The sequence below is a fragment of the Manis javanica genome, chromosome 6 (genome assembly GCF_040802235.1).
Source record: "Manis javanica isolate MJ-LG chromosome 6, MJ_LKY, whole genome shotgun sequence".
Classification (NCBI taxonomy): domain Eukaryota; kingdom Metazoa; phylum Chordata; class Mammalia; order Pholidota; family Manidae; genus Manis; species Manis javanica.
In genome coordinates, this window is record NC_133161.1 from 85545623 (window position 1) to 85573033 (window position 27411).

At 35.2% G+C, this 27411-nt stretch overlaps 1 protein-coding gene across 4 annotated transcripts in view; it reads right to left on the reverse strand.

Annotated features, from left to right (window-relative positions):
• Window positions 1-27411, reverse strand: part of PHTF2 (putative homeodomain transcription factor 2) — a 183955-nt gene that overhangs the window by 58164 nt on the left and 98380 nt on the right. For all 4 annotated transcript variants that reach the window (XM_073238948.1, XM_073238946.1, XM_073238947.1 and 1 more), the window contains 3 exons: window positions 11179-11235; window positions 5598-5667; window positions 4779-4937 (listed from right to left, as the gene is read on the reverse strand). In XM_073238948.1, coding sequence (XP_073095049.1) covers window positions 4779-4937; window positions 5598-5667; window positions 11179-11235 — 286 coding nt within the window. The remainder of the gene's footprint in view (window positions 1-4778; window positions 4938-5597; window positions 5668-11178; window positions 11236-27411) is intronic.

Consider the following 27411-nt stretch of genomic DNA (forward strand, 5'->3'; position numbering starts at 1 on the left):
CAAAGGTATGAAACTAGAAATAAATTACGCAAAGAAAATGAAAAATCCCACAAACACATGGAGGCTTCACAAGATGCTCCTAAATACCCAATGGATCAATGACCAAATAAAAAAAGAAATCAAGCAATATATGGACACAAATGAAAACAATAATTCAACACCGCAAAATCGGTGAGACGCAGCAAAGGCTGCGCTAAGAGGAAAGTATATTACAATAAGGCCTGCCTCAGAATAGAAGAACAATCCCATATGAACAGTCTAAACTCACAATTAACGAAACTAGAAAAAGAAGAACAAATGAGGCCCAAATTTAGTAGAAGGAGGGACATAATAAAGATTAGAGCAGAAACAAATAAAATCGAGAGGAACAAAACAATAGAAAGAATCAATAAAAGCAGGAGCTGGTTCTTCGAGACAATAAACAAAAATAGATAAACCCCTAGCCAGACTTTTCAAGAAAAAAAGAGTCTACACACATAAACAGAATCAGAAATGAGAAAGGAAAAATCACTATGGACACTAAAGAAATACAAAGAATCATTAGAGAATACTATGAAAAATTATATGCTAAGAAACTGGATAACCTAGAAGAAATGGACAACTTTCTAGAAAAATACAACCTTCCAATGCTGACCCAGAAAGAAACAGAAAATCTGAACAGACCAATTATCAGCACCGAAATTGAATTGGTAATCAAAAACTACCTAAGAACAAAATTCCTGGACCAGATGGCTTCACCACTGAATTCTATCAAACACTTAGTGAAGACCTAGTACCCATCCTCCTTAAAGTTTTCCAAAATGTAGAAGAGGAGGGAATACTTCCAAACTCATTCTATGAGGCCAGCATCACTCTAATACAAAAACCAGGCAAAGACACCACAAAAAAAGAAAATTACAGACCAATATCCATGATGAACACACATGCAAAATATTAGCACACTCAACAAAATATTAGCAAACCGAATTCAAAAATATATCAAAAAAATCATCCACCATGATTAAGTAGGATTTATTCCAGGGAGCAAGGATGGTACAATATTAGAAAATCCATCAACATCATCCACCTCATCAACAAAAAGGACAAAAACCACATGATCATCTCCATAGATACGGAAAAAGCACTTGACAAAATTCAACATCCATTCATGATAAAAACTCTCCAGAAAATGGGTATAGAAGGCAAGTACCTCAATATAATAAAGGCCATATATGACAAATCCACAGCCAACATTATACGTAACAGTGAGAAGCTGAAAGCCTTTCCTTTGAGATTGGGAACATGAGAAGGATGCCCAGTCTCTCCACTTTTATTCAACATAGTTCTGGAGGTCCTTGCCATAGCAATTAGACAGCACAAAGAAATCAAGGACAACAAGATTCGTAAGGAAGAAGTTAAACTGTCACTGTTTGCAGATGACATGATATTGTACATAAAAAAACCCTAAAGAATCTACTCCTAAACTACTAGATCTAATATCTGAATTCAGCAAAGTTGCAGAATACAAAATTAATACACAGAAATCTGTTACATTCCTATACACTAATGATAAACTAGTAGAAAGAGAAATCAGAAAAACAATTCCATTCACAATTGTATCAAAAAGAATAAAATAACTAGGAATAAACCTAACCAAGGAAGTGAAAGACCTATACTTTGAAAACTATAAGACACTCATGAGAGAAATTAAAGACATCAAATGGAAACACATCCCGTGCTCATGGATAGGAAGAATTAATATTGTTAAAATGACCATCCTGCCTAACGCAATCTACAGATTCAATGCAATTCCTATCAAAATACCAACAGCATTTTTAATGAACTAGAGCAAATCGTTTTAAAATTCGTATGGAACCACAAAAGACCCCAAATAGCCAAAGCAATTCTGGGAAGGAAGAAAAAAGCTGGGGGCATTATGCTCCCCAACTTCAAGCAATACTACAAAGTCACAGTAATCAAGACCATTTGGTACTGGCACAAGAACAGACCCATAGACCAATGGAACAGACTAGAGAGCCCAGATATAAACCCAAGCATATATGATCAATTAATATGCGATAAGTGAGCTATGGACATACAATGGGGAAATGACAGCCTCTTCAACAACTGGTGTTGGTAAAACTGGACAGCTACATGCAAGAGAATAAAACTGGATTACTGTTTAACCCCATACATAAAATTAAATTCAAAATGGATCAAAGACCTGAATGTAAGTCATGAAAACATAAAACTCTTAGAAGACAACATAGACAAAAAAATCTCCTGCATATAAACATGAGCAACTTCTTCCTGAAAGTACATCCTCAAGCAAGGGAAACAGAAGCAAAAATGAATACATGTGACTACAAACTAAAAAGCTTCTGTATGGCAAAGGACAACATCAACAGAAAAGGCATCCTACAGTATGGGAGAATATATATGTAAACGGCGTATCTGATAAGGGGTTAATACCCAAAATATATAAATAACTCTTACACCTCAACACCAAAAAAGCAAATAACCCAATTAAAAAATGAGTGTAGGATATGAAGAGACAGTTCTCCAAAGAAGAAATTCAGATGGCCAACAGACACATGAAAGGACGCTCCATATCAGTAATCATCAGGGAAATGCAAACTAAAACCATGATGAGATTATCACCTCACACCAGTTAGGATGGCCAACAGTGAAAAGACCAGGAACAACAAATGCCGGTGAGGATGTGGAGAAAGGGGAACCTTCCTACACTGCTGGTGGGAATGTAAGCTAGTTCGACCTCTATGGAAAGCAATATGTAGGTCCTCTAAAAACTAAAAATAGAAATACCATTTGACCCAGGAATTCCACTCCTTGGAATTTACCCAAGGAATACAAGTTCTCAGATTCAAAAAGACATATGCACCCCCATGTTTATCACAGCACTATTTACAGTAGCCAAGATATGGAAGCAACCTATGTATCCATCAATAGATGAATGGGTAAAGAAGATGTGGTACATATACAGAATGGAATACTATTCAGCCATAGGAAAGAAACAAATCCTACCATTTGCTACAACGTGGATGGAGCTGGAGGATATTATGCTCAGTGAAATAAGCCAGGTGAAGAAAGACAAGTGCCAAATGATTTCCCTCATTTGTGGAGTATAATGAAAGGAACAAAACAGCAGCAGACTCACAGACTCCAAGAAGGGACTAGAGGTTATCAAAGGGGAGGGGTGTGGGAGGATGGGTGGGGAGGGAGGGAGGGAGAAGGGGATTGAGCGGTATTATGTTTAGTACACATGGTGTGAGATGTCACAGGGAAGACAGTGTAGCACAGAGAAGACAAATAGTAGTAACCACATTGTTTCTTCATGTGAAACTTCATAAGCATGTATATCAATACCTTAATAAAAAAAATACACTTAAAGGAACTATCATATAATGGCATTACAAACAAAAACAACAAAGGTCAACTTCTTGAAAGCAATAAACTGTGCATTAAAATCCTTGGAAATGTTATTACACTTAATTGCAGATATTCTAGGAATTTAATACAAGAAAATCTTAAAAAATATGTTCACTTCAGCATAACAGCAAAAAGCAAAAAACTTAAAATATTTAATATTGATGTTGGGTAGGATATTTTCCAATAATTTAAAATTATAATTATAAAGACTGATACTTGTTACAACATAAGGCAAAAATAATACAACTCTTTATACTGAATCATCTCAACTATATTAAAAAAGTTACAAAGTAAACTGAAAGGCAAGATTATGGGCAGGTTTTATTTATTTATTTTTCTCCTACATTTTCTAAATATTCTGCAATCAGCAAATATCATTTGTTAAATCAAACACACACACATACACCACACTCTATTAACAAAAATTACAAAATCTTCAGAGTTCACTACCTTTCATGTGTGTAAATAGCTTAAAAGAAACAACTTGACTTAAATAAAAGTCTGTCGTTTTTACTATATTTTAATTTACTTAAAAGATATTCTCTTTTCCTTAGTTTGTTAATAAAGTATACTTAAATAATCGTTCAGAATTGCAATCATGTTTTTAAAAAATTAAGTCATTAAAAACGGAAAGGGTACCAACCAAATTAAAATCATTGCTTTGTCAGAGTGATGGAACATGAGTGGTTTCTTCTTTAAGCCTGCACACACCCTCCAGGGCTGTGATTATGAGTCATGTACTCTGCTAGGCTGGGAAGCAGTGGAAGAGTTGTTGAGCATGTAGCTGTGTGGATGCTTTCACTTGAACCTGTGCTCTACCGCAATTCGGTGATTGTGTAACTTTGGGGCTCATGTCCTTCAGGTCCCAAATCTATAAGCTAGGCATAATAACAGTACCTATTTCACTGGTTAGTTTTGAGAATTAAATGAGGATCTGTAAAAAGCACTTAGAACAGTGCATGGCATAGAGAATTTCAATACAGAATAAGGATAGTCTAAGATTACAGTGGTTAAAAGATAAATCATGGCTGAGGCAGGAAAAATGAACTTGTATAGGCTGCATTAAAAAAAAGACTAGTGTGGTTTGTATGTGTGTGGGCGGGGTCACTGCAAAGAGACTTCTAATTTTTAAAAATCCTCTTAATTTTTATTTTTCTTCCACTCTCATATTTAAATTTTCATAAAATTGTATTCGAAAATAACTGCTTTGTTTTCTCAAATATTTTTAATACCAAACCAGCTCTGTCTTATTTAATGAAATATCACAATAAATGCATATCTTCATACACCTGAAAAATGTAACACTCTAAAAGTTAAAAGCAAAATGCATTTCTATTACTTAATTATACCTTGAAGAAGATACAGAACAAGAAGCCAGAAAAAGATGACTTTTGATGTCACTTGTAACCACCATCGGAAGAAAAAGGGAAAAAATACAACTCGAACAATTCCCTTCCTAGTCAGAGAAGTCCAAGGACTTTCAGGTTTTGCCTTAGCAAATGCAGATCCTGAAAAAAAGTAAAATAAAATGACAGAGTACATTTATTATTCTTTCATTTTCTTAGAGGAAAAAAATTCAACATTTGAAGAACAAAACATGTTTAATTTTATTTTGTACTATAGTATGAGTGAGAAATTTCCAGTCTGGGGTAGTAGACATTTTAAAAACATTCTTCATGCTGTAATATTAACTCAGGTACTTTGAAAAAAACCCTATTTTTAAGTGAAATAACAGAATTCTCCCGCATATTTTATAAATATAAGACTTTATAATTTAAATATAAGACTTTATAATTTATAATTTAAAATATAAGACTTTATAATTTATAAATATAAGATTTATAATTTAAATATAAATTATAAAAATGTTTAAATGTCAGTTCCAGTTAGAAATTTTTAATTACCACTTTAATTTTTATAACCAAACCTTAGAGTTTGCACAAGCACAAGCTGCTTCTCTTTTATACTTACTACTTCTTGGCGTCATCTTTAGTGGGAGGACAGAATGCTCAAGGTAGTTAAATGCTTCCATTCTGTCTTATATTATTACTGCCTTTATTTAGGCTCACATTGCTTTTATTTTTGCAAACATATCTAACCCATTTGGAATTCTGTTTCTTAAAAGTCAATTTCTAGCTACATTAAGGATTTATATATTCAAGACTCACCTCTTACAAGATCAACATCTATGAGGTCTGGTTTTACATGCGCTGTTTTCTTTGGTTTATTCTTTAAACCCTATAATATATTTAAAGAGTATTGGTAAGAGAGTAGACCTTAAAAGTCCTTTTCACAAGAAAAAAAAATTCTAACTATACATGGGGATGGATATTAACTAGACATTGTGGTGATCATTTTGTAATGTATACAAATATCAAATCGTACTGTATACCTGAAACTAATATAATGTTATATGTCAATTACATCTCAATTTAAAAAATAGTATTGGAATAGATATACATATATAGATATTTTAAAGCCCCGAACAGCAAAAAATAAATTTCTAAAGATCTCAATTAAAAAAAAAACTTTAAGCAATATACTAGCAGAAACATTAAGGTATTATATATTCATTACAAATTAAAACAAACTGTGGTACTGTAATACATTTTATTACTTTCCAAAAGGGTAAGTTTAGGGATGTGTGTAACAAGCGAGGAATGTTTATTACCAAAAGTAAAATTTTAAAACAAACATTATTGCAACCAATCAATTTGGAGGTACAGCCTGAGAACGTTCAAGGACACCTTGTTGGCAATAGATTTGCAAAGGAGAGTGTTGATGCTGGCTGGGCTAGCAGTGGCCCTGCATCAAGGTAGGATGCTGGGGGCACTGCTGCAGAAAGCAGATCACAGAGCTGAGGACAGACAGGGATGCAGACTTCTCAGCAGATGCCAGCACGTAGGGGAGGTATCAGCTGAGACCCAGAAGGATGATGCATACCTGAGGGTCACTGCCGTGTTCACATGCTAACCACTAACTAGACTACAATGCCACTTAGTCACCTCAGAACTCAGATGTCATGGCCAGGAAGAGGAGAAAGCAGGAATCATGAATTGAATTAGTTTAACCTTGGAATTACTGAACACAAGATTATGTTTCTAACCATCAGCATACAGAGTGGGAGTAGGGGTGGAGATCAAAATCATGGGAAAAAAAACTATAGAAAAATAAGTCACACTTCATAACTGACGACTAGGATGTTAAGAATTAGAAGAGCTCAAACTAAACTCCTCAGGAGCCAAGTGTTGAGAGATGACATATGATTTGCTTATTATTCATTCAATTAACCAAGTTAACTATAATAATCCTTTGTTTGGTCCTAATCCAAGTGACAATGACTCCCTAAAATAAAAATTTTCATTAAGTACTGTTTGCATCTAAAACAAACAAAAGAGGACAGCATCTGAGCACAGAGTTAACTGAGATGTTTAAACAAAAATTGTACCCTGAAGTCAAGATGCAATTAACCTCTGAACTCCTTCAAATAGTCTGTCCACTTGAAGTTGGAAACCACCCAGAGACAGAAAAACAAAAGAGAAGGAAAAGTCAGGTTTGAAGATACAGCCATGACCATTTTACATACAGTTAATCCTCATATTCACTGATTCCATATTTGTAAATTCACCTATTCACTAAAATTTATTTGTACTCCAAACCAGTATGTGTTGTGCTCTTGTAGTCATTTGTGGACAAGTGCAGAGTGAGAGTGGCAAAAAATCTGAGTCACCCAATGTGCACATTTCCAGCTGAGGTCAAACAAGGCAACATTCAGACTTTTAGTTTCAGCTCTCATACCATAAATAAGTATCTCTTTCACAGTCTATTAAGTGTCAAGTTTTTTGTATTTTTTGTGTGTGTTTTCTGCTGTTTTAAATGGCCCCCAAGTATAGCGCTTAACTGCTGTCTAGTGTTCTTAAGTGCACTAGTAACATATTTTATCTTTTATATATTCTTTCCCTAACAATTTGAAAACATTTCCAATGTTTTATGACAAATTTGAAGCTTAATTTACTGCTGTATGCCTAAAATTTTTATAAAGACTGTTTAAAAACTTAACAGTCCTTATAAAAGCAACAGTAAATTATCTTCTTCCCCAGATTTTATTTGATATATTTTTATATTTTATATATAGTTGATATACAATATTATACTGGTTCAGGTGTTAAATTAGCTTGGTGTAGACAATTATGTTGTTTTTCAACATGCTCATTCTGCTTGACCCTTTTCATATTTCCTATGAAATATGGTTCCTATGGTTCATTTCCTATTTTATATTCTAGTAAAACTTTACTTTGGGCTACATTGTAGAGTCACAGCATAATTGCCAGTTTTGAGAAAACTTCCCCTTCAAAGCAGCCTAACAGAATAGACGGTTTAAAAAAGAAAACAGAGAAAAAATTAAGTGATAAATTCTACTAACATCAATGATTTTATTCACAAAAATAAAAGATATTAGCACTAAGATGTGAGCATTCATAAAATCTGATTTTAATTAAGTACGAATTTTTGGTTTGAGTAAACTGTATTTACACAAAATAGCATAGCTTTCAGTACTAACTATAATTATAGATCTTCAAGAAGTTGAACTGAACACAGAATGAAAATTAAGTTAGTTTACAAAAAAGATTTTAAAAACTAATGATTAAAATAGAAAGTAGAAATAATCAAGTACTACCAATATAATTAATCCCCAAGAATCCATGATATTCTTTATTGAATACACATTTAAACACCTACAATACATTCCTAAAGCACAATGACAAAAATAGTATGAGGCTTTGGATTTTTTTAAATCTCTAAGTACACTGATAATGTTGAGCCAAAAAGCTTTTTTAAAGGGCTGTTTAACTTTAGAGAGTACTCCTGTTCAATGATGCAAAATTCCCATTCATGGGACTATTAGAATACTTCGACTCCATCAAAGGACATAACCATGAGTTTCATTCTGGAAATCCTGTTTAATCCCCTCACATTCCATTTTTCCTCTATAATGACTTTAAATAGCGTAGTTCTTTTTGCTGAAGCTTTAAAACTCTAATAGGTACAAAAACAGGGAAATTTCTCACTTACTTTTAAATTTGGGTCATAGTGATCAGAAAATGAAAGTTTTCAGTTATAATTTCTAAAATGTTTAAGGAAAAATAATTTGCAGCTTACAAAAGACTATGCTTTAGCATATCAACTATAGGTTTTTAATTTAAAAAATAAGCATTTCCAAGAAATATATTTTCATGGCTTTCTTTTGTTTTTTTATTTTTATTTTTTTCACTGCTTTGACAGATGATAAGAGAATCATTTACACAGGACAAAATACATTTGGTACAGTGTTCTCTAAGCAACAGGTACAGTATTATTGTTGTTCTTTAAATCAAATATTAACATTTAATACACCACAGTTATGGAGTTCTCTAGTTTCCTTAGAATAAATGCAAAACTATTTTACACTATAAATAATTCACCTCCACTAGAATGTTTAGCAAGAATGGAATGTGTTTTTAGGCTTGTCAACAAATTGACTCTTCCAATTCAAAATAAAAGAGCAAGTTTTAATATTGTTTTTAATTCTTCAATTATTACTACAAAGTACTTTTTATAAGGAAGACATATTTCAGAAACAAATTACAGGTCTTAGCCTTCCCTAAATTCATCCTGTCAGTGTACCAACTAACAGCTAATATCCTTCCTTTCCTTCAGTTTAGGCATTGAAGTAGTTCTTTTAAAAATGAGGAAATTATACAAGAAATGTAATTTGTTATGAGGGCTTAAAACTAAAATTTATTCATATATATATGTGTTTTTAAATTTCATAAAACATCCAAATGTACCAACTAGTAACACAACTTCTCAAGGTACTGTATATTCCCTGTCCAACATGTTAAAGACTGTCAAAGAGAATAAAATATTTTAAGGCATCTTGCTAGACCTCCCTGCTGCTCTTTGCTTGACTATACCAACTCTTCATGATACTTTTGCCAGTCTACTGTCTCATGGATCTTCACTTCTCTTTCTCCTTCATTTACATCTTCTCCTTTACCTACCCAGTAAATGTTGGTATTCCCCAGGGTTCCTTTTTCAGCCTTTTTCTATCATCATCCACTCATGCCTAAGGCTGTATCTATATAATGGGTATAATATATAAGATAAAACATATGCATGTACATACATACGTACACACACACACACACACACACACACACACACACTTTAAATACTGAGGACTCCCAAATCTACTCCCAGGTACCACCTGGATATTTCTAAAACAGAATTCTACATCTGCTCCTCTTCTGGTATTTCCCATCACAGCACTGCCTGAGTGAAGTTAAAATATAAATTTAACTGGGTAACTTTTTCTACTTAAAATCTTTCAATATTTCCCCCATTGTTTTCCAGATCATGTCTAGACTCTTGGGTAAGGCAGTCACGCTCCTTCATGATCTGACTTCCATTTTCCTTTCTAGTTTTACTCCCAACCATCCTCATTTCCTTCCTCCATCCAACTTATTACCAATAAAGCTCTTTGAGAATTCCTAAATCAGTCATGCTCCTTCCTTCCTTCATGTGTATTTTCACATGCTCTTCTTTCTTCTGGCATGTCTTCCTCATTCTCCCTAATATCTGTCAAACTTAGCTCATGAGTTGCTTCCTCTGTGAATCCCCACAGCTGCTCTCTGCTGTGCTCCCAATAGACCCCTACATAGCCCTCTTAATTGAACTTACCTCATTTGTAATTACGTATCTCACCTACAAAATCATAATCTATTTCATCTTTTTGTCGCCATGATTTAATCCTATATTTAACAAATAGCAGATGCTTACTACAACTTTAACTGTACTAATTAATGAAAATATTTAAGATCAAAATTGACAAATGGCAAATAATCTTGTTCTTTATTATATATGATTAACTCATCTAAACACTAAGATTTTTTGGACAGATTTTTAAGTAACTATTGAAATTGGTTTTCAATGTAACCTAAACCTTACTGTACAAAATAGAAAATGTCAAGCAACTAAAGTAACATTCTCTGGAACCAGATTAAATTTAGCTCGTGCAAGTACACACTGATTAGTATTATCTATGCAAATGAAAAATATAAATCTTAGTACCAATAAAGAATGATTGCTGAGAACAGAACAAATTTAGTTAAAAACAGTTTTCATGCTAGCAACATTGTCTATGAGAATGTCCTATCAGCCTAAGTGATTACATGTTCAAGAAGAAACTACTTACTATGAAAACATTTAATTAATGCTTTAGTTTCATAAATTCTTTTAAAAATGACCAACTTTTCAGCAACTTTATTTGCGTCCAAGTCATTCTGTTAGTAACACTAAAAAGCGTATCTCAATTAAGCAGAGCAGCACTTGCACAGGATCATTCAGGTGGGAAAAATCCTGGAACACTTACCAGCTTAATAAACTGTACAGGGCAATGACAGCATCAAAGGGGAGGAAAAGTAAACTAGAAGTATAAGGTGACAAGTGAAAGGGGAAAAGAGCTGACAAAAAATAATCATTAGAAAGAACAGAAAGATGCTGAAAAGCAAAAAAAATCACCAGAGGTAAAGACAAATGACTATGCCATCATAAAAGAGTCTACCTCTTCATTTAAAAGTTTGGATGGAATAAGTAATTAAGTAATATTAACTTATACCTTAAAAGTATATGAAAAGATATTAAATAAAATGTGGTTAATATCAATTTATACAACTGTTTCAGATAAACAAAATGAAATAAACATATTACCTTGATTTCTCTTTGTTCAACAGATTTTTCCCATATTTGTTGATCATATGCTCCAATCTATGAAAATAAATAAAAGATAATACTACGTTAAATAATACCAATCCAATAGGCATAACTCTGCTTGCTTTGTAAGCAACTCATTCATTCAGCACAGATTAGATTCAGCTCTGTCTCAGACTTATTTGATCAACATTCTACGACACTGATTCTCAAAGTATGATTTCAAGCAGGACCAGCAATTTCAGCATCAACTGGAAACTAGTTTAGAAATGAAACTGTCTGGTCTCATCTCAGAATTATGAGTGTGGCAATCAATAATTCATGTTTTAAAAATCTGTCTAGATGATTCTAACATACTATACTGAAGTTTGAAGACCACTGCCCCAGGGAATCCTTTATTTTAATAAACACTATTGCGAAGCTCTGGTACAGTCAAGAAAAAAACTCCCAAGTAATAATTCCTTTATGGAGTTATTTTTAAAGAGAAAAATGCCAACATTCTTCAGAATTAAAAATTCATAAATATGTAGACCACAACTACCACTTGGGATTAAGGTTTAAATTGAAAAATAAAGTCATGAAACCAGTTGAAGATACAGGGAAAGCATCAAGGAATATAATTCTTTGCAGCTTCTATGCCTATTACTCTTATATGCTACAAAGTTCTCTGAACTATATTTTCACCTGGGCAGGATGAACAAACCATTCTGACTGTTCATCCCCAGGTTCTTTGCTGTTAGCTCCCACTGTTTTCAGTTTCCACTTAACTCCCTGTATCCAAAAGGACACTGAAATGGGTGAACAGTCTATAGTTTTAACTGAGGATTCTCATTAATTGAAAAGTAGAATCCTGAGAAATTAAAATTACTTCATATAATTACAATTAAGAGACTAGAGACAGCTAGAGACCAGAGATATTATGAGGAAATTAAAGAAAGAGTACTTCCTAATTCACAGCATCATTCTACCTACAAGTCCTTTTATCTACACATTATTTTTTTAAATCTCATTTCAAGAAATGAGAACTAAGAATATAAGAATAATTTAAAGACAGATATGAAGGAGGTAGAATAACATTACTTATTAAATGATTCCCTAAGAGCCTTTCATTTCTCTTTTCTCTTATTGTCACATTATCGTCCTTATACTAATTTATCTGGTCCTTTAATTTCTGTTCTCTTTTTCATAACTTTACTGTGACTGCTATCTTATTTTTAAAATCACTTTATATTATATACCCTGCAAATTAAAATCTTCTAACATCTATACCAAGCCACATAGACAGAACAAAACTCACTTATATGTAAGCAAATCTGCCATCAATCTTTTTCGAGCAGGGTTAAAACAAATCCCTCGGTAAGCCAATACCTGGTTAGGCCTAATGGAAGAGCTGACCTGGAGTGAATAGTTGCTCCTTACCCTCTAAATTTTTAATCAATCTGTCATCTTTCTTAAAATCAGAAAAGGTTTAATATAGGAACAGAGATTTGATAAGAGTAATTCTGATCGAACTTGATAATTCAGAATGACTGGGATTAATTCAATCAAAACTTATTTTTAAAATGTGTAACTATTCCAATGGAATGCATAATTTTTAGTGAAACAATAGCCAAAACTAATAAAAAATGGTTACTAGTATGTTTTCATGATTATTTTGGCAGTATTTTGTTTTCATGTATGTAAGAATTATTAAATTTTTTTAAAAAAGAACTGTTTTTATCCAAGATGACTCAAGAATATGGACATGGAAATATATGTCCCATACTTCTAATATCAGGGAAAATAAAATAATGAACATGCAATAGACCAAATCAGAAATGTATGTCAATCCTAGGTTAGATAACTAGGTTCAGTGCAACCCCAGCATGGTACACAATACCTCCAGGCTTAAAAAGGTGCAGAAACTGAAATAAACCTTACAGTAAGGTACTTGCAACTAGTAGAATGCAGCCCTAAAAAACAAAGGGCAGTGGTGGTGATGGGTATTTCTATAAAAAGGATAAAGATGGCTTGTTTTACTGGAGAATCTATTTTTTGTCAAAGATCTGATGGATGAGAAGAAGGACAATTTGTACTGTCAGAATATCTTGTGGGGTATTAATTTTTTTTTAACTAGGTGTAATTTTCAATTACAAACAATTAAACATCTCTTCAAGCAAAGACATGTGTTCTCCTTTGCAGCAGACTTTTTAAAGTTTGAAAACACTACCAGAATGGACCCTTTAGTTACATAAACAAATAGATTACATTCTTGAAGAAGACTAATATGAGGGTGGGCATTAACCTAAATGTGGGCATTTCAGATGTTCAGGTTTCTGCTTAGTGATGTATATGCCACTAAAAAATTACTCTTAAGTATGAATTCAGACCGAATTAGCTCTGAAAATTGTTTCTTGGGACATGTGCTTAGTATATCAGAAGCATCATAAAATCAGGATGGTGGAAAGATACTAGAAGGGACAGGGAAGGAATTTTAAAGACCCCTTCTGATCTAAAGCCTCACTTTATTCCACACTGAAATCTGGCAAAATGTAAATCAGACACCTGTGGCTGGGGACAAGCTTTTCCCCTAAAAGAAATATAATCTTATGACCAATCATCATAGAGCAAGAAAAGAAATGAAACAGACTGAAGAAGACAATCATTTTCTCAAGACTTAGAGTCAGGGATCAAGAATTATTTGCATGAGTACTAAAAATTTTAAAACAAATAATTTGTCAAGTTTTCCAAAGGTTTTCTTCTACTCTGACACCAAAAACCTGGCAGACTTGATTGACTTTGTCATCTAAACTTCATAGCTGTTTCTTTTGTTGTATTTCTTCTACAGAAAATTAAATCACAAGGCCAAGTTCAATTATAGTTCCCTGTAAAAAATAAGAAAGAAATAACTACAATATTTTTTAAATGCCATACAAAGGACTAAAGGAAGCTCTCCAGTAATTGTCTAACTGGACAGGATTTTAATCAGATAATACATCCTTCAACTGAAAAAAAAAAAAGTAATATTTTGGCTACTTCTAAGTTTCAGCTACTTCTTAACTGCTCTCCCATACACCTGCTGCCCCACACTCCCCAACCCCATGTCTCCACTATTTTGAGTGTTCAGAAAAGTGCATAACAGTATACGGGAACAAAAGGACATATATTCAAATAATACTTTGTTGGTAAATAGACTAATGCAATTAGTGTATGAGTAGTTCTACGGCTTTCTAACCATATTCTTCCTAAGTGGTAATCTGGAAGGGAAAAACATTATTTCCATTGTATGATAAGAGAAGATTGTGAAATACTGATTGATTTTTGATGTGTAGCCAACAACAGGTTTGCACATGTTAAGAAAGTGAAGTTCATTCTTTGGTGCCTGGCTATTGTAAGCAATTTTATTAACACTCTGGTTATTATTTCCAAAGATGCCTAACACCTTAAGCCTCTGGTATACTCTTACCAACCAGCAGTGCTGACCATACAGTCAGCTTTTTTTAACCTGGTCCCAGAAGACCAAACACTGACCTCTACATATTAATCTGTATTTTCAACAACAGGTTTACATTGCAGTTCTACACTGATCTCTCAAAATACTCCTTATAGTAATAGTCAGGACAATTCTAAATTTTCTTCCCACAGGATTTAATTCCTAATCAGTGTGAACATTACTACTCCTGGAAGACCATCTAGCCAACTACTTCAAAAAAAAATTTTTAAGGGAAAAAAAAGAGAGAGGGATGAAATTAAGATATTATGACTTGGTAATATCAAGTGGATTAAAATCGAACTAAATGTTTAATTAGATGCTTTCTCACATATGGAAGTCTGTTATAAAAGGAAAATGTACATGGTATAAACTTGAAATTAATGTAGCTAATATGCTACATTAAATATATATGTAAATATATATAGCAGACATTTAGAAGGATGTATGAAAACCATTCATTTAGTGATTATCTCTGAGACGTACAGAAGAGAGCAGCACTTTTACTTTCTGCTTTATATTCATTGATACTATATCACTTTTTGTTCCCACAATGGATATGTACTACTTTTATAAAGCAGTACATCCTGGTATCCTAGACTCCAAAGTAATTTGAACTAGTTACCTAAGAAATTAATGTTTCTGTCACTGAATAGTATCTTTAAAGGGAATCATCCCTCCACCTATATTTCAATTGTTTCTTTCTATACACTGAGACAAACAAAATGAAAAAGGGGAAAAAAGAGGGGAGGACAGAGAAGGGAGATGGAGGGGAAGTCAGTGATGTAGAGAGATAAGGGAGGGGAGGATTGGTAGGCAGAGAATCTGTCTAGGAATCTGCCACAGTTAGCTCTGGCTCTAAGAGAAAAAAATGTTTTAATGAATATGACAGCATCAAGAATACAAATGTGAAAAACTAGATAATTAGATGGTGAAATGGGAGACATGTATCACTAAGGAATTCTAAAAAAGAAGTATCTTTGAAAAGCAATGTGAAAAGCTATTCTAGGTGATCTTATTACCTCTTAGGTTATCACATTCACAACAGCAGAGTCTCAGCTATCAAGAGACTAAAGAGAAGGTGTCTTGCTTCAAAAAAGTAGTTACCAAGAGTTTAATTAGATTAAGTGCTTAAATAAAAGGTTTATGGAGTTCACAAATAAATATAAGCAGGGCAAAAAGAAGCTCATATTTGCACGCATATTTTAAGCACGTAATTTCCTTAACTAATGAACAGACATAGGACAATAAATGTCAAAGTCCTAATTTTTCTTACTACTATGATGCTCAGCTTCATTTTTTGGAATCTCATTTCAGAAACTGAGAAAATCTATTAATGATCTCAAACGCCAAACTTAATTCAAAAAATTAACATAGCCTAAATCACTTCCAAGCATGGCCCACTCAACAAACATCAGAAGCCAGTCACCTGCCAGGACAAATGCAGTCTACCTTTGCTTAGCAAGAACACACAGAGTACCCTCCAGGCAAGAGGTCACATTACAGAATCTTGAGATTCTTTCTCCTTTAAAAAGAGAGAAAAGAAAAAGTAAAAAAAAAAGAAAAAAGAGATCCCTATGCCCTTGGTGATCCTTCCCACCCCTAAATTGATAGCAAACATACTGTAATTTTTCTATGACTATTTTTTGCATATGCACCGCAACCAGAAGACCCTAAAGGCAAAGGTCATCTTGCTTGTACACCCATGACAAGTCCCATATTTTAATAGTGACTTAATAGCTTACAACTAAAGATAACTTTATCTTTGAGTCTTTTTGTAAAAATAAAATTTATCAATCAGAAAACATTTCGTTATATTTGGAGTGTTGGTTTTTAATCCATTGTTTTCCCGCCATCTTAAGAAATCAGCTCTTAACATTTGCTGACAGGGAAAAGACCCTTACACTGTACAGAAGAACTGGATTTTCTTTTGGCCTCCACATGATAAGCCTTACCGTCTTGCAAGCTCTTGACCTCTGAGCCTCTGTAAAATGGAGTCAAGAAAACACACTTTACAGAACTAAAATGTATAAAGATGGTGTCTAATATACAGTTGATACTCCATAAATGTTTGTTCTTCCCTCTCTTGGCAAATCTCAATCTCTCCAGGCTTCAACTATGTCATTTTTAGATTGATAAAGTTGAACTATATTTAAATTAATTTATGACAGTATTTATACTCAACAATGATGATATGGATGGCCATAGGCAATTTTTTTATGTACCACTATGGGGAGGGAAATGAATGTTACTATGAAAAAAAAAAGAACCATCAAGGGTAGCTAGAAATGTCTTGGCAAGAGGAACAAAAGAAGAAAGCGAAAACAAGGTTGTAGAGACAAATATCATTTTCTTAATAACCAATGCAATATATTTTTAGAATTGTTTACAGTTTATAAATGTAAACAGAGCTGGCAACACTTAAAATCTCATTTGCTCAGACACCTAAACTATATATATGGCTTTCACTTTCACGATAATCTATGTACAAGTTTGATAAATAAGAAAAACTGAACAACCAATGAAAGAAGATGTATTATCTATTATCCCCAAAATTATCTTGTCATGGTGGATATTCTCAAATTACACTCAATATTTTTGTTCATGTTGCTAAAACATACTGAAGAAACAATTAGGGTCACTTAAAACCATTAGGACTATTAATTAGCCTTCAGATAAAACTCTACTCAGAATTAGTAGAAACTAATTGTTGTGTCTTTTTAAAAAAATTTTAGCTCCAAAGTAAATCTCTCAATGCTTTGACTATTAAACATGTTTTCATTACTTTTTGCTTATAACTACCACATTTCAAACAACTTTGTCTGCAGAATGAATGCCAAGGAATTTCTCAGTCCTTGTAACTGCTCCTAAAAAAAGCCTTGCATATAGCCTGTGATCTTACATAGTAGTTCCCACTATCTCTCCTTTTCTATGTATTGTATTATATTCTTTTTTTTCACAACGTTCTATTTTAGTCAACATACTGTCCAATGTTTTTGATTGCCCATTACAAACACACACTCCCTATAGAAGTCCATACTCATGTGACTTTAACGATGAAGATCAAATGAGGAAGTTCAATCATTTAATTACACTATATAAACAATGAATGATGATGCCAGACAAAAAGATATAGTCTGAGGACACAGCAAGAGCCAGTAACTCTTTTGAATGTTTAAAACTACCAGATTATTTTACCGAATTTTTAACTTCTCTGAGTCGGTCTTTTCTTAAAACTTTAGAAACCATGTAAATCAAACCACAGAAGTCTTTTAATAGTCACTAAAATATTCCCCTGTAATTCGAGTATTTACTGAGGGAAAGGCCAACCTGAGATGGATCAGTATTCAAAGTTAAGATAACGTAAATGGGGAAAGTAGTCTAAATCATGGGATATATATCACTAATTATAACCAGAGGTTTCTTTACAAACTCTTTGCTTCAACTGCCATTTGTTCTTCAATTATTAGCAGAATCAGATCATAACCAAAAAATGTTACTATAGAAAAGTGAAGCTGCTTGAGTAGAAGGTAAATGAAAAAATGAAACTTCTTAAAAAGATAAAATCAAGATGGAGAAAGAAGTATGGCGGAGCCAAGATGGCGGCATGAGTAGAGCAGAAGAAATCTCCTCCCAAAACCACATTTATCTATGAAAATATAACAAACACAACTCTTCCTAAAATAGAGACCAGAGGACACAGGACAACATACAGACCACATGCACACCTGCAAGAACCCAGCGCCTCATAAAGGGGGTAAGATACAAGACATGGCCTAGCGGAATCCTAGCAGCCCTCCCCCAGCTCCCGGTGGGTGGAGAGGAGTCAGCAGGTAGGGAGAAGGAACCCAAGACTGCTGAACACTCAGCCCCAGCAATCCAGACCAGAGTGCAGACATGGTGCATGCATGGGGTACTGGATACAAGGGAAACAGGGCAGCAGGACCGGTAGGCCGGTGCCTGAGACCAACGCCAGAGAACAAAGAAACAGGAGTGGCCCCCTTTTTTTGTTTTTATGGCGAGTGCTTTTTGAAAGTCTTAAAGGGACAGGAACCCAAATACTAAGGAAACAGGGAAGCAAGACCGGTGAGTGGGTGCCTGAGACCGGCGCCTGAGGACAAAGAAAATCGTGCGCTTTTCTTTTTTTTTTTTTTAATTATTCATTAAAAAAAAAATTTTTTTCTTTTGTTGTTGCTGTTGTTGTTTTGGTTTGGAGAGTGCTTTTTGGAAGTCTTAAAGGGGCAGGGCAGGACACTTAGTCCAGAGGCAGGGAACCTGGGGATCTCTGGGCACTCTAATCCCCTGGGCAGCAGGGAGCACAGAGGCCCCTTACAGAGATAAAAAGCCACCCAGCTGCTCCCCCTCCAATGGGGATCCACCGTTTTGGAGTGGCAGCCCGAGTCAGGCCACACCCACAGCAACAACAGACATAAACTCCATAGTAGCGGGGCAGGAAGCAGAAGCCCTGTCTGTGCACAGTTACCCAGCACAAGCCACTAGAGGTCGCTATTCTCCAAGGAGAGGAAGGCCACAAACCAACAAGAAGGAAAGCTCTTCCAGCTGTCACTCGTACCAGCTCTGCAAACTATCTCTATCACCATGAGAAGGAAAAACTACAGGCAGACAAAGATCACAGAGACAACACCTGAGAAGGAGACAGACCTAACCAGTTTTCCTGAAAAAGAATCCAAACTAAAAATCATGAACATGCTAACAGAGATGCAGAGAAAAATGCAATAGCAATGGGATGAAGTCCGGAGGGAGATCACAGATGTCAGGAAGGAGATCACAGAAGTGAAACAAACCCTGGAAGGATTTACAAGCAGAATGGATAAGATGCAAGAGGCCATTGAAGGAATAGAAACCAGAGAACAGGAACGTATAGAAGCTGACATAGAGATAAAAGGATCTCCAGGAACGAAACAATACTAAGAGAACTCTGTGACCAATCCAAAAGGAACAATATCCGTATTATACGGGTACCAGAAGAAGAGAGAAAGGGAAGAAAGTCTCTTTGAAGAAATAATTGCTGAAAATTTCCCCAAACTGGGGGAGGAAATAATCGAACAGACCACGGAAATACACAGAACCCCCAACAGAAAGGATCCAAGGAGGACAACACCAATACACATAATAATTACAATGGCAAGGATCAAGGACAAGGAAAGAGTTTTAAAGGCAGCTAGAGAGAAAAAGGTCACCTACGAAGGAAAACCCATCAGGCTAACATCAGACTTCTCGACAGAAACCCTACAGGCCAGAAGAGAATGGCATGATATATTTAATGCAAAGAAACAGAAGGGCCTTGAACCAAGGATACTGTATCCAGTGCGACTATCATTTAAATATGGTGGCGGGATTAAACAATTCCCAGACAAGCAAAAGCTGAGGGAATTTGCTTCCCACAAAGCACCTGTACAGGGCATCTTACAGGGACTGCTCTAGATGGGAGCATTCCTAAAACGAGCACAGAACAAAACACACAACATATGAAGAATGGAGGAGGAGGAATAAGGAGAGAGAGAAGAAAAGAATCTCCAGACAGTGTATAGAACAGCTCAATAAGCGAGCTAAGTTAGGCAGTAAGATACTGAAGAGGCCAACCTTCAACCTTTGGTAACCACAAATTTAAAGCCTGCAATGGCAATAAGTACATATCTCTCAATAGTCACCCGAAATGTAAATGGACTCAATGCACCAATCAAAAGACACAGAATAATAGAATGGATAAAAAAGCAAGACCCATCTATATGCTGCTTACAAGAAACTCACCTCAAACCCAAAGATATGCATAGACTAAAAGTCAAGGGATGGAAAAACATATTTCAGGCAAACAACAGTGAGAAGAAAGCAGTGGTTGCACTACTAATATCAGACAAAATAGACTTCAAAACAAAGAAAGTAAAAAGAGATAAAGAAGGACACTACATAATGATAAAGGGCACAGTCCAGCAAGAGGATATAACCATTCTAAATATATATGCACCCAACACAGGAGCACCAGCATATGTGAAACAAATACTAACAGAACTAAAGAGGGAAATAGACTGCAATGCATTCATTTTAGGAGACTTCAACACACCACTCACCCCAAACGATAGATCCACTGGGCAGAAAATAAGTAAGGACACACAGGCACTGAACAACACACTAGAACAGATGGACTTAATAGACATCTATAGAACTCAACACCCAAAAGCAACAGGATATACATTCTTCTCAAGGACACATGGAACATTCTCCAGAATAGATCACATACTAGCTCACAAAAAGAGCAACAGTAAATTCCAAAATATTGAAATTCTACCAACCAATTTTTTAGACCACAAAGGTATAAAACTAGAAATAAATTCTACAAAGAAAACAAAAAGGCTCACAGACACATGGAGGATTAACAACATGCTACTAAATAATCAATGGATCAATGAACAAATCAAAATAGAGATCAAGGAATATATAGAAACAAATGACAACAACAACACAAACCCCCAAATTCTGTGGGACGCAGCGAAAGCAGTCTTAAGAGGAAAGTATATAGCGATCCAGGCACACTTGAAAAAGAACAATCCCAAATGAATAGACTAACATCGCAATTATCGAAACTGGAAAAAGAAGAACAAATGAGGCCTAAAGTCAGCAGAAAGAGGGACATAATAAAGATAAGAGAAGAAATAAACAAAATTGAGAAGAATAAAACAATAGCAAAAATCAACGAAACCAAGAGCTGGTTCTTTGAGAAAATAAACAAAATAGATAAGCCTCTAGCCAAACTTATAAAGAGAAAAAGAGGATCAACACAAATCAACAGAATCAGAAATGAGAATGGAAAAATCACAACAGACTCCACAGAAATACAAAGAATTATTAAAGACTACTATGAAAACCTATATGCCAACAAGCTGGAAAACCTAGAAGAAATGGACAACTTCCTAGAAAAATACAACCTCCCAAGACTGACCAAGGAAAAAACACAAAAGTTAAACAAACCAATTACGAGCAAAGAAATTGAAACGGTAATCAAAAAACTACCCAAGAACAAAACCCCGGGGCCGGAAGGATTTAACTCGGAATTTTATGAGACACACAGAGAAGACATAATACTCATTCTTCACAAAGTGTTCCAAAAAATAGAAGAGGAGGGAATATTCCCAAACTCATTCTATGAAGCCAACATCACCCTAATAGCAAAACCAGGCAAAGATCCCACCAAAAAAGAAAATTACACACCAATATCCCTGATGAATGTAGATGCAAAAATACTCAATAAAATATTAGCAAACAGAATTCAAGAGTATATCAAAAGGATCATACACCATGAACAAGTGGGGTTCATCCCAGGGATGCAAGGACGGTACAACATTCGAAAATCCATCAACATCATCCACAACATCAACAAAAAGAAAGACAAAAACCACATGATCATCTCCATAGATGCTGAAAAAGCATTTGGCAAAATTCAACATCCATTCATGATAAAAACTCTCAGCAAAATGGGAATAGAGGGCAAGTACCTCAACATAATAAAGGCCATATATGATAAACCCACAGCCAACATTATACTGAACAGCGAGAAGCTGAAAGCATTTCCTCTGAGACCGGGAACTAGACAGGGATGCCCACTCTCTCCACTGTTATTTAACATAGTACTAGAGGTCCTAGCCACGGCAATCAGACAAAACAAAGAAATACAAGAGATCCAGATTGGTAAAGAAGAAATTAAACTGTCACTCTTTGCAGATGACATGATATTGAACATAAAAAACCCTAAAGACTCCACTCCGAAACTACTAGAACTAATATCGGAATTCAGCAAAGTTGCAGGATACAAAACTAACACACAGAAATCTGTAGCTTTCCTATACACTAACAATGAACCAATAGAAAGAGAAATCAGGAACACAATTCCACTCACAATTGCATCAAAAAGAATAAAATACCTAGGAATAAACCTAACCAAGGAAGTGAAAGACCTATACCCTGAAAACTACAAGTCACTCTTAAGAGAAATTAAAGGAGACACTAACAAATGGAAACTCATCCCATGCTCATGGCTAGGAACAATTAATATCGTCAAAATGGCCATCCTGCCCAAAGCAATATACAGATTTGATGCAATCCCTCTCAAATTACCAACAACATTCTTCAATGAACTGGAACAAATAATTCAAAACTTCATATGGAAACACCAAAGACCCCGAATAGCCAAAGCAATCCTGAAAAAGAAGAATAAAGTAGGGAGGATCTCAGTCCCCAACTTCAAGCTCTACTACAAAGCCATAGTAATCAAGACAATTTGGTACTGGCACAAGAACAGAGCCACAGACCAGTGGAACAGATTAGAGACTCCAGAAAATAACCCAAACATATATGGTCAATTAACATTTGATAAAGGAGCCATGGACATACAATGGTGAAATGACAGTCTCTTCAACAGATGGTGTTGGCAAAACTGGACAGCTACATGTAGGAGAATGAAACTGGACCATTGTCTAACCCCATATACAAAGGTAAACTCAAAATGGATTAAAGACCTGAATGTAAGTCATGAAACCATAAAACTCTTAGAAAAAAACATAGGCAAAAACCTCTTAGACAGAAACATGAGTGACCTCTTCTTGAACATCTCCCTGGGTAAGGAAAACAACAGCAAAAATGAACAAGTGGGACTATATTAAGCTGAAAAGCTTCTGTACAGCAAAAGACACCATCAATAGAACAAAAAGGAACCCTACAGTATGGGAGAATATATTTGTAAATGACAGGTCCGAGAAAGGCTGGACGTCCAAAATATATAAAGAGCTCATACGCCTCAACAAACAAAAATCAAATAATCCAATTAAAAAATGGGCAGAGGAACTGAACAGACAGTTCTCCAAAAAAGAAATACAGAGGGCCAACAGACACATGAAAAGATGCTCCACATCGCTAATTATCAGAGAAATGCAAATTAAAACTACAATGAGGTATCACCTCACACCAGTAAGGATGGCTGCCATCCAAAAGACAAACAACAACAAAGTTGGTGAGGCTGTGGAGAAAGGGGAACCCTCCTACACTGCTGGTGGGAATGTAAATTAGTTCAACCATTGTGGAAAGCAGTATGGAGGTTCATCAAAATGCTCAAAACAGACTTACCATTTGACCCAGGAATTCCACTCCTAGGAATTTACCCTAAGAACGCAGCAATCAAGTTTGAGAAAGACAGATGCACCCCTATGTTTATCGCAGCACTATTTACAATAGCCAAGAAGTGGAAGCAACCCAAATGTCCATCGGTAGATGAATGGATAAAGAAGATGTGGTACATATACACAATGGAATACTACTCAGCCATAAGAAGAGGGCAAATCCTACCATTTGCAGCAACATGGATGGAGCTGGAGGGTATTATGCTCAGTGAAATAAGCCAAGCGGAGAAAGAGAAATACCAAATGATTTCACTCATCTGTGGAGTATAAGAACAAAGGAAAAACTGAAGTAACAAAACAGCAGCACAATTACAGAACCCAAAAATGGACTAACAGGTACCAAAGGGAAAGGGACTGGGGAGGATGGGCGGGTAGGGAGGGATAAGGGGCGGGGGGGAGAAGAAAGGCGGTATTAAGATTAGCATGAATAGAGGGGAGGGAGAAAGGGGAGGGCTGTACAACACAGAGAAGACAAGTAGTGATTCTATAACATTTTGCTATGCTGATGGACAGTGACTGTAAAGTGGTTTATAGGGGGGACCTGGTATAGGGGAGAGCCTAGTAAATATAATATTCTTCATGTAAGTGTAGATTAAAGATTAAAAAAAAAAAAGAAAGAAAAGGGGGATTACTCCTTGATAGGATAAAACTAATGGTAAATCAACGATTAAAGCATCCTTTAAATATCCTTAATTTTGATCACTTAAAGGGTGTCAGATGATCAGCTATGGAGGTACACTTTTCTGATAATATTCCTTTCTCTTAAAAAAAAGCAGTTCCTGTGTGGTGACCTCCAATGAGTTCTACACAATGGTATAAAGGGCATATCAAAGTGTGGGCAAAGAGTCTGTTTGTGTTTATACAGAAGATCAAAGCCTAATTTGGCTACCCAGAAAATGAACTAAGATACCATATGAAGAAGAACTTCCAACATCAGCACTCTCTGGAAGACTCATACCAGAAGATGATCATCAAAAAACCACCACAAAGATTCAGGCGATGCTGCAGTTGTAGCTGCATCCATCTCACCGGTTCCTGGACTTGCCATTGGAATGAAGAAGGAGATATCTAAGCTGGCCTGTGCATACAGTAAAACAACAAATTTGACTAGATCTATACTGTTGGAACTCAACCAAGAATTAGGAGAAGTGCAAGCTGTAGCACTCCAAAATCTTACAACTACAGACTATCTACTGTTAAAAGAACATATGGGATGTGAACAGTTCCCAGGAATGGTTATTTTAATTTGTCTGATTTCTCTCAGACTGTTCAAGAACAGTTGGACAATATCCATCATATCATAGACAAATTTTCACAAATGCCTAGGGTGCCTAACTGGTTTTCTTGGCTTCACTGGATATGGCTGGTAATTATAGATCTGCTTTGGTTATGTAACTGTATTCCTATTATGTTAATGTGTGTGCATAATTTAGTTAGTAGTTTAAAACCTATACATGCTTAAGTTACTCTACAAGAAGATATGTCAAAGAAATAATCAATCCTCCCATGTTTACTTCCATCTGCTACCTCTATAGCTTTTCTTCTTCCTTCCTAATTACGACCCTTAAATAGAATTCGTGCCTCATATCAAATTTACCGAGTATCATAACTCCTCCTAGTGGTAAAGATACCTCAAGACAAATGCTGGGCATAGAAGCCACAGGACATAAACCTGCAAAGAAGTAAAAAGCTAACCTTTTCGAACACTATGGCTTCTCTCTCACTTACCAACTTCACATCTCCCTGTATGGCCCCGGAAGATGACTGGTTAGCCAGAGACGGGTAAGATTCCTCAAGGGAGGAACAACCTAAGACAGGCACAGTCGCAGGGGGGCCATCAGGTGAGAAATTGGGGATCAACAGTGGTGAAGCTTAGAACCTCAACCCCCTGTTTTGAGAGAAATCTTCTGCATCCGTGGTTGTTTTAATGCCCTTGTCTAGCTTGGATTAACACATAGTCCACAGGCACACACCTGATCATCTACAATTGCTCTCTTACAACACTAAACTATGTTTTCTACCTTTATCTTGCATCTACCTACCACTTCAGCATTTTATTAAAAATAATAATAATAATAATAATAATAATAATAATAAAGGGAGAAATATGGGATCCACATATAAATCAAGTATAAAAATCAAACAAATATTCATATTTGACCTGATTGTTTATAGTTCATAATGCGTGATCAAAACCAAAAGTTTCTGTGATGACTGCCCTGGTACTGTTCACCGTGTAAGAACTTACTCACTATATAAGAATTGGTTCACCATGTTAAGAACTTGTTCGTTATGCTTCAGAAGATTGGAGACTGACGAGAATTAGGCTTGAGATGGATTAATGATTGTGCGTTGAGCATTGACTCCCCTATACAGAATTTTATTGTGGTTAACAACCATTTGATCAATAAAGATGAGAGATGCCCTCTCCAAAAAAAAAAAAGATAAAATCATTTTAGGGAGGGGAGAATATAACTTTTTAAGTAAGAAAACAGACTTGTAGAAGTCAACAACTTTAAAATACATATCCAACTAACCTCTAACCTTTGGATAAAAACACCAAAGTTTGAAAACAAGTTCTCATCTGCAGATACTAAAGTGTAGCATTAGGCACTGGGCTAGATGCTTTCGGAATCATTTTCTCATGGAAAAGTACTGTGAGTAGAGGGCTAAGTTGGTAAGAAAACAACTGAAACTGCTCAAAATCAATTTAATTACATCTCATTAGCAAAGATTCCATTCTTTATAAGTAATAACAGCTAAAACTACTTAAAATTTTTCCGCATATTAGCAGGTTATGCATCATCTAAAGCCTCACCCTTACCTGCATTAACCCGACTAAGTCACATACAAATAATCAAATCATGAATCATGAACAAGTGCCTACTGCCTAGGGAAAGCCAGTTAATGATACTGTAAAACAATGATTCAAGTTCAGAAAAAAGTCTTGAGGTGTGTTCTTTAATTCAACAAAGAGATGATTATGGTAGACTGTGCCTTTAAGAAGTTACAAATCCAAAGAGAATACCTCCAGAGAGTTAGCATTTAAAGCAGAATGAAGTGAGCACTATTGTACTATATATCACTGAGAGATGGTCTGAAAAAGAACAGTATTTGTGAGGTAGTATGTATAAGAACAGGAACCTACTGAATATGGGCATGGGAAAGAGAAAAAAATGAAAATTACTGGCTTCAGTACCTGGGACTGCACTGATATCATTAACTATGACAAAGATTAAAAATAGGTTTGAAAACAGCTGTTAGAGCCATCAGACAGCTAAGAATTATGGGTAGAATTCAAGAGAGTTGGGAAGGTACAAAATTTGGAACTCAGCACCATAAACCAGATATTTGAATATTATGTGATCAATTTGATAATCTAAGGAAAGAAACTATATCTTTGGGAGATCAGGAACAAAACATTAAAAAGGATAAGTATTCAATTGGCAGAGAGAAGTAGAACAAAATATTAAAAAGGATAAATATTCAACTGGCAGGGAGAAGTACCAATGTCAGGTAACAAGACTTAGAAAAATTAGGTAGGAAGAGAAGCAGGACAATATACTGTAATACAGA